At 45.1% G+C, this 8,761-nt stretch overlaps 1 protein-coding gene across 1 annotated transcript; it reads right to left on the bottom strand.

Moving 5' to 3' along the window:
- Nucleotides 1-3,434: 3,434 nt before the first annotated feature.
- LOC145655933 (uncharacterized) lies at nucleotides 3,435-5,972 on the bottom strand. Its single transcript, XM_081709395.1, has 3 exons — nucleotides 5,902-5,972; nucleotides 5,756-5,811; nucleotides 3,435-5,664 (listed from the first exon to the last, which is right to left on the bottom strand). Exons 1-3 carry the CDS (start codon nucleotides 5,931-5,933, stop codon nucleotides 3,515-3,517), a joined length of 2,238 nt encoding a protein of 745 aa, XP_081565521.1. The 5' UTR covers nucleotides 5,934-5,972; the 3' UTR covers nucleotides 3,435-3,514.
- Between the last annotated feature and the right edge of the window lie 2,789 nt (nucleotides 5,973-8,761).

Here is an 8,761-nt window from a genome sequence, read left to right as displayed (position 1 = left end):
GGTATAAAAATTTGACAACATAGCGCACTATGTAAATATGAGTAAATAGCATTGCTTATCCAAATTCAAAGACAAATTTTGCAATATTTCAAGAAACGGGTATTATTTCTCATCTTTGATTTAACACTAGAATCGATGCAAAACATGCTTGCAATGCACTGAATTTGTTTTGTGAGAATGTTTCAGTTTTCAAAGACAATTCAACATCACACCGGTGCATCATTGAAGGGTTGGAAAAGGCTTTATTCAAGTTCACAGGACTGTCATAAAGAGTTTTATAGTGTTTTGAAATATATCCACTTGTGGGAACCACACACAGTAACTCTGTGCTAAAATTCTGACTATTTAAATAACATGATAGCCTTTCCCTCACATAAGTTTTTTCCAGAACATGTGCATTGATAAGAATTGTTGATAACTCCTTCTTGATGTCCTCTTTCTCCAGGTACTCCTGCAGGTTAGCAATCTCTGCCAACCGCCTGAGGGCAGAAGAGACGTGGTGTGAAGCGTAGCCTGCTGTTAAAGGCTACAGATATAGTACATCTCTGAAGCTAACAGAGCTTATTATATGAAGCCTTATAGAGGTAATTTGGAATGATCTCTTTCTCTTAAGCATCTGAGGTGGTAAAGACGCTGACGAGCCTTCTTTGCCAGGCAGTCGGTGTGGCGGGACCAGGACAGGTCCTGCGAGATGTGAACTCCAAGGTACCTGAAACTGTCTACTCTCTCCACCGTGGTTCCATTGATCCTCACAGGTTGGTAGTGCCGCTCCTGCTTCTTGCTGCAGTCCACAATCAGCTCCTTTGTCTGGCTGATGTTAAGGAGGAGATTATTTTCCTGGCACCAGCTCTCCAGGTGTTTAATCTCCTCCAGGTAGGCCCTCTTGTCATATGGATGCAATCCTGGATCCTCCAACTTAGTAGTGAGTCTGGAGGGGATGAGGGTATTAAATGCTGAACTGTAGTTGACAAACAGCATTTTAACATAATTACCCCTCCCTTTGTCCAGGTGGGTCAGTGTGGTGTGGAGCAGATGTGCAATTGCATCATCAGTGGAGCGGTTGTGGCGGTATGCAAACTGCAGTGGGTCCATGGAGGCTGGCAGTGAAGAGGTGATGAAGTCTCTGACTACCTTTTCAAAACACTTCATCACGACTGATGTGAGGGCAATGGGGTGGTAGTCATTGAGGCCAGAGGGTCGAGCTTTCTTTGGGACGTGGACGATGGTGGATCACTTGAAGCTGGATGGGACGATACCGAGCATCAGGGAGAGGTTGAAGATGTCAATGAATACCAGGGCTAGCTGGTCTGCGCAGGCTTTGAGGACTCTACCGCCGCCTTCCTGGTATTCACCCTTTTAAATACTCTCCTCACGTCACTCTCCATGATGATGAGAGGGCGCTGGCTTATGATGGGCTCTGCGCATGTTGGCTGCTCCGATAGCACCATTAGCATTGTTAGCGCTAGCGCTGTTAGCATTAGCACTGCTAGATGTAGCCTCGAAGCAAGCGAAGGACATGTTTAGCTCATTCACCAGAGACTCATCTGCACTCATCAGTCCGCAGGGTGGGCTTCTGTAGTCCGTGATCATCCATATTCCCTGCCACAGGGATCTAGAGCCACTCTGCTGGAACTATGTCTCTAGTTTCCTCCCATAGCACTGCTTCACCTCCCTCACTGCCCTGCACACTCTGTATGCCACAGACTTGTACTCCTCCATGTTCCCACTGATGATCCCCGCGTTGCAGGTGGCAGTGTGAGAGTTCAGAGCCTCGTGGATGGTTTTGTCCACCCAGGGCTTCAGGTTGGGAAACTTCTTGATAGTGGCTCTTGGAATCCCAATAAACCCTACTACTGCCTCCATAAATTCGCTGACATCATCATTGCTGCACTGAAACATGTCCCAGTCCATGTCATCCAGAGCGTCCTGCAGAGTAGCCAGCAATTGGTCTGTCCAGCATGTGACCTTCCTCTGAATTGGAGTTTCCCGTTTCAGCTTAGTACCGCTGAGTTCAGCCACGACTCGGTGAAGCAGAGGAGGTTGCAGTCCCGAATGTCCCTCTGGAACTTTATCCTGGCCCGGAGGTCGTCGAGCTTGTTGTCCAGAGACTGGACATTGGCTAGCAGGATGCTAGGTAAGGGAGCTTGGTGTGCCTGAGCCCTCAGCCTGTTCCTGACGGTGGCTCGTTTTCCTCGAGGCCTTTTCCTAATGTCGCGTCTTTTGTTCTCCTTCAGGATCTCCGTCGGCCATCTTGGGTCTGGGGTTAGAGACGGCTTGAGGTGAGTGCTATGTAGACTAAGAGAAATAAGAGCATCTCTGCTGTATGAGATGCGTATCGTGGTGAAGAAAGAAAGAAGGGCTTTATAGATGTCAGGAATAGCAGGAAGAACAAAAAGGGCAAAGAAGATAGCGAAAAGTGACAGGTGTGGATGGAGCAGTCGTGATGGCAGCCGACTTCACTGGTGCCATCTTGAAATAAATATATATTGTACATACGCGTTTACATCCTCATTTCAGTATAAGGCTCAACCTGTTTTGCTTTCTTAGGAAAGAGAAGTTACAGGGACCATGAACCAGGTTACAAGAAACAAGTGGAAACATCATTCACACAGATCAACAATAAAGACAAGGAGAAAACAGGGACTGTAGATCCTGCACTTCATGTTGAACACAGCCTCAGCCAGCTCTTTAACCAGGTTTCATAAAGCATTTGTGTTTTTTAAAAAATCTGACTTATCTATTAGATTAATTTAATGATTTAAGTTTGTGCCCCCAACCTCTTCCTTCAACAAATGTTTTTAAAAAAGAAAAAAAATAAGTTTCTCAAGAAAGGAAGACTTTGTAGTGTTCTTTAAGAGGATGTTCACCTTCTTTCAAAATCACCCTCTTCTAAAAATGACTGGGTGGTGTCTCAGCACCTCACGCAATTTTTACATAAGTGATTTGTGTGTTAAACCAAGTTCAACTAAAACTGCATTGCTCCTTCAGCCTCAATAGAATCACTACAGAGGAACCAACCAACTAAACGAAAACACTTCCCATACACCTTAAAGTGAACACCATTTAGGTAAACATGAGCCAGTTTTAAACAACCCTCAATTCAGAATGAGGACTTCCACACAGTTGTCAGTGTACTTCACAGGTCCCATTTCAAATACAGTCTTATGAAGGTCCATGTGAAAATGTGAACTGTAAACAGTCAGAGTGAATTCTGCTGAACATGCACTAAACCCACACAGCTTTAGACCTCAAGCACTTTGGACATCCTCATTCTAACTAGTGTAATTGTGGCATACAAGAAAAAGGGGGCCAAAAAAACAAACAAACCAAAGAGCCACCTCACTACAGAGTCCCCTGTTTGTCTAGTGTCCCCTTCAAATTTCACACAGCATTGTTTAACCAACAGAAACCAAGCAGACAGCAGTGTTGCCAACACATTTTATTTAAGAAAGCAGGATTAAGAAGAACCAAGAATAGTTTCAGCATCATTTTGTTGAACAGCATTAGCCTGAGCCTAGTGCTTGACCATCCCACTGAACTGAGTAGGAGGCAGTTGGGGTTTACTGTGGTGGTAGTTGGAGTGACTAGGCAAGTCCTGAGTGAAGCTGTAGCTGCTAGAACCACTGGACACACTTGATGGGGAACCAGTGTAGGGTAACTGCACGTCAGAAGACTGTTGGCCCACATTAAAATCTACAGCAAATACTGGCTGTCTTCTACCTGCCTGCATCACAGCATTCTGTCCCCACCCACTAGAGTAGCTGCCAAGATGCCCTTTGGACAACCCATTCATGCTGGATGGGGTCTGACTTGCTGGGTTGTATTGGTTGAAGGTTACTGTGCGGGAGGCAGTTTGGGGAGGATTTGGGACCCCCTTCTGGGACTGGTCAGTGTGCAATGCAGTCTGGTGGCTCCAAGTTTGGCCCATGCTCCCAACCTGTGAAGGGGAGGCCCTACATGAGCTGCTGCTTTGAGCAGCATCATTGGATCGCTGGCTGGGGGAGGTCATGGCAGAACTTGTACCGGAACCCTGCAACTGGGCCTGGGCAGACTGGTGGCTTCCTGTCTGCCATGTACTCCCAACCTGAGAATGGAGGAACCTAGAGGAGCTGCTTTTTTGTGGAGCATCACTGACAGACTGTTGGCTACTAGATGTCACACCAGAACCAGCACTGGAGCCCTGCATTTGGGACTGGGCAGTCTGTAGTGCAGACTGTTGGCTAGTGGACTGCCACATACCTGTACCCAGCACAGGTCCAGTCTGTATTGAAGCATGATCATAACTAGAGGGCTGGGTTCCTACACTGTGGGTAAGCACAGGTGCATAATAACTGCTGCTTTTTTGCACATCACCAGCTGACTGCTGGTGGGTGGAGCTCAACCTCTGCATTTGAGACTGACCAGCTTGCTGTGCAGACTGCCAGCCAGTGTTCTGCCCTGTGCCTGCACCCTGGACTGGCAGAGGCCCATAGTAGCTGCTTTTTTGTGGAGCATCACTGGCAGACTGTTGGCTAGTAAAGACATTTGAACTCACACTGGAGCCCCGCGTCTGTGATGCAAATGGTTTGCTCGATGTCAGCCATCTACTTGCAGTCTGAGAAGGACCAGACCCACGACAGCTGCCATGTTGCGCTGCATTCTTGACAGGCTGTTGGCTAGTAGAGGTCAAGCCAGAATCCACACAGGAGCCCTGCATTTGGAACTGGGCAGGTTGCATTGCAGACTGCCAGCCAGTGGTCTGCCCTGTACCTGCACCCTGGGCTGGCAAAGGCCCATAGTAGCTGCTTTTTTGTGGAGCATCACTGGCAGACTGTTGGCTTGTAGAGGCAATAGAAGAACCAGCACTGGAGCCCTGCATCTGCAACTGGCTAGTCTGCCCTCTCCATGTCTGCCATCCATTTGCAAACCGAAAAGGAACAGCCCCGCGAGAGCTGCCATGTTGTTCAGTATCCTTGACGGGCTGTCGGCTAGTAGAGGTTACACCAGAACTCCCACTGGCACTTTGGCTAGCTAAGAGTCTGGATTTCAGCTGTGTGTAGCTTTGAGATTGAGGGGAAGGAACACGAGAAGGTTGGACCTTCTTTGAAGGATGGTATGTTGGGTGGCCTGAGGATGGAGCCCTGTAGTCTCCCTGATGGGTAGGAGCAGATTGAACAGACACAGTGTGCATTGTTGAACCAGTATACTGAATTGGGGAACCTTGAGCACTGGATATAGAGTCCAAGCTGCCAGCAGACCCCTGATGCCAGACACCTTGTTGAAACAGACCACTAGAAGTCTGGGGGGTGCCAAAGACATGATTAGCACTCTGCCCCTGAAACTGAATTTCACCATTACCAGAAGAATCCTGCAGTTGAGCTTTGGCTACAAGTCCAGGGAATTGCTGGCCACCTTGGAACACAGACTGGTAATACCCAGCAGAGCCACTTGCAGTCTGTGCACTTGAATCCATTTGACTTCTGGAACCGCTCCTTAAACATCCACCCGCAGTCTGACTGGGTTCCAGGCCTTGCTGAGGGAACACAGAGCTACTTTGCTTAGATGCAACACTGGAAGGAGAGCCCTCCATCTTGGTCAGATAAGGTAGGTAGCCAACTTCTTGGGGCTGAGCCACAGAAGCTGATGTTGCTACACCATACCAATGTGGTGCAGATTTGTTCCACACTTGAAGGGGATGAACAGAGCAGAGATTGCTTAAATTCCTGAATAGACACAAAGCATCACCATTTGTGGTTTGATCTGAACAGTTTCTTACCACCAAGCCCCTCTGCATCCCTCAGCTGAAATATGACAGGGAGGAGTAACCAGAACCTACAAGACAAAAAGGCATTTAAACATGAAAATCAACTCTCTTAAACACATACAAGGTAACGCCATAACATAAGCACAGGATATGACTACCTTCTGCTCCACCACATTGTACTGCTAGACATGGGAAACCCCAATACCCAGTTTCATACACCAACCCTTCCCCCTGGGAGAAGCACAGACAGACACAAGATCCCAGTTTGTCTGCATTCCTTTTAAGCCTCTCATTAAAGTTAGCTCATAAGAATCACCTGTTCAAACTCTTTTCAGCCATTATCTAACCAATTAAAGGAACCTACGAGTGAGTACCAAGAGCTAGAAATGATAATGGGCTGATATTAAGCATAACAGTAATATTGCGGTAGTACCAGAGGCTGCATTAATTGTACAGGCCTTAATGTTCACTTCTGGTTTGTTTGTTTCCTTCTCACATGGGTGGAATTGAGTTTGGCTGTTTGTTTGTTGAGCATTTGAATCCATCAAATATCCATGTTTCACTTTATTTTTGTTTAGAAATATTTTGGAGCCATTGTTATTCCTTTCATACATCTAGTCTTGATGAAGGTTAGATGTAGGCTGGAGTTGTGAGGAATACAAAATTATCTTTCAGACACAGAATTATGATCAAAATTATAACAACATGAAGGTTGTTTCTCAAAACGTCCTAACATCCTTTTCAGATAGAATTTTATTTTTCCTTTCCATGAAAATGTATTACATTGATCTTATTAATGTCAGATGGACATGCTTAAACAGAGACACTGCATGGACGTGTCTCTTCACTTTAAACAGAGATAAACATGTAGAAGTGTTCTGTATATTTTACAGGACCTGATAGAGATCTGGTAGGGGAGGGATGTACTGTACAGTTCTGGGTTTGTGGTGGTCCATGCAGAATCCAACAACACTCACCGTCATATCCAACTAACAATGCTTTGATATTTAGTTATATATATTAGAAATCCCACATGAAGTCTAATGCGTCAGTCATTGTAGTGATGCATGTGAACATGTAGAGTAGCAGTTTTAATGTATTGTATGCTCATATAATATCCTGTGTAGCTGTACCTGTTTATGATAAATGGCTTTATTGGTGTTACTTTTAAAAAGTGAAAGATTCTCATTAGTCAGCTTTCATTCACAGCAAGGCATGCACAAGAGGAAGAGTGGCAATAACATATTTTCAGAAAAAAAAAAATTCACCGTGAGAAAATGAATACTAGTCAGATACAAATGTTGAAGAGAGTCCTCAGTCTTTCCTGACAACTACCAATCAGATAAATCACCAATAATCCATTCCTCATTGTTTACTGCTGTTTTTCATGGTCATGCTTTCATTCAAAGGAGAGTGTATGAGGATACCGGTAGGTGAAGGAGAGAGATAGAGCCCATAATGCCATTACACTCGTCTCATCCTGCTGTACACACTCATATAAGCTTCATAGATGCACCGAGAGGCTGTCACTTGTTGACTAAAATATATTTTTCCTGTCCAATCTGGTTCATTGAGAGTAAAAAGGAGGGTATGAAGCCACTAAACAGGACAGGGACAAGTGACAATTTAAGAGATGCCTTAGATGATAATGGAGAGAAGCACCAGAGGAGGGGAGACGGTGGGAGAGCAGAGACAACTGGGAAGGAGATTAGTAGACAGAACGAGAAGAGAGGGGGCTGGAGAGAAGTGGAGAGGTTAAAGTGAGAAGAGATCCTTGATGCACACCCAAATGTACTTGTACATCACTTCCTAAACCTTGGTCACAATATCTGGACTCGTCTTCATACAAATGCATAGATTTCTGAACATTAGTATACTTTGCCCCTCAATTCTCTTATGAGGGAGTGAATTCCCTGTGACCTGTTCAGTTTATGATTATGGCCTTGCTCTGCATGGCAAGTTTTAAAATTATGCTGAGTGGCAATACAGCATCAGATGAGGGGACACTGGTGAAGAGTGAAGAGTAGAGAAAGAAAAGAGACAAGGCATTTGTACACTGCACAAGAGAATTTCATTTCAATACAACTAAATAACCGAGTAATTACAGAACAGTCACCCAGTAGCATTAGATCTGATTTACACTTCAGGTAAAAGGACAGACTCTCATGGTACAATGCAGTACAACGTGGCCAACATTAGTGCAGGCAGCAGGTCACGTAGTCTACAGTTTGTTACATGGAGACGTGTATTCTGTAACGGCCACATCACCTACAGGAGAGAATAAAGGATAACAGGTTCTTATTCATACTACACAGGAGGACATTATAGCACATTTAGTGTAATTATAATTCAGTTCATATGATCTTGTTCCTTAATTACATATTGAAGAGTGACGTGAAATAAGGTTGGTCATTTCTACTTCCAAAAATGACTCATGTAACATCTGTCCCAACCCTCATCTTCCATTATGGAATCTGAGGATAATGGGACTGGTTCTTACTGGGCTGGTAGTAGTTGTAGATCTTCAGCTGGCTTCAGGTTCTGCACCACTATATCCTGCTGGATAACCAGAGTGTAGGTCTCTCCCTTCTTCAGCTCGGGGAAGGGAGACAGCTGTGTCACCATACAAAATCACGTAGACCATTGTTAATGTTTGTCCCAACATACAACACACTGTTCATCTTGCAAGCAAGTTCATCTGAAACTGTTGAACTAGTGAAAGCCTGTTCTTACCCCGTTCAAGTACATGACGACGTTTCTCTCCGTTTGATCCACATGCTTTACAGTGGCATTCTCCTGTAGACAGATTATTTATAAGCAGACCAGCTAATGCATGATGGGTATTTTCAGTGAGGTCAAAGTTACCGCTATAGAGCCAGATACTGGTATCAGTGACCCCTCAACCAGACTGAACCCAGACAGCAGCTTGACCTCAATGACCACCATGTCCGTCTCAGTCCTGTTATCATTATACCCGAAAGACAAATTAAAGCAAAGTCAAAGGGTTACATGGGCAAA

Source organism: Electrophorus electricus, unplaced genomic scaffold, assembly GCF_041902795.1.
Source record: "Electrophorus electricus isolate QZ-2024a unplaced genomic scaffold, ASM4190279v1 Scaffold40, whole genome shotgun sequence".
NCBI classification, from domain to species: domain Eukaryota; kingdom Metazoa; phylum Chordata; class Actinopteri; order Gymnotiformes; family Gymnotidae; genus Electrophorus; species Electrophorus electricus.
Note: the sequence above shows the minus strand (reverse complement) of the source record. Positions and strands in the feature narration are given on the sequence as shown.

Excerpts from the sequence above, each read along its gene's own strand:
- LOC145655933 (XM_081709395.1), bottom strand. The coding sequence starts at position 5,933 with ATGTCTAGCAGTACAATGTGGTGGAGCAGAAG. Across the intron at positions 5,812-5,901 it reads ACAATGTGGTGGAGCAGAAG|GTTCTGGTTACTCCTCCCTG; the intron begins GTAGTCATATCC and ends TTTGTCTTGTAG. Across the intron at positions 5,665-5,755 it reads GGATGCAGAGGGGCTTGGTG|TGTGGAACAAATCTGCACCA; the intron begins GTAAGAAACTGT and ends ATCCCCTTCAAG.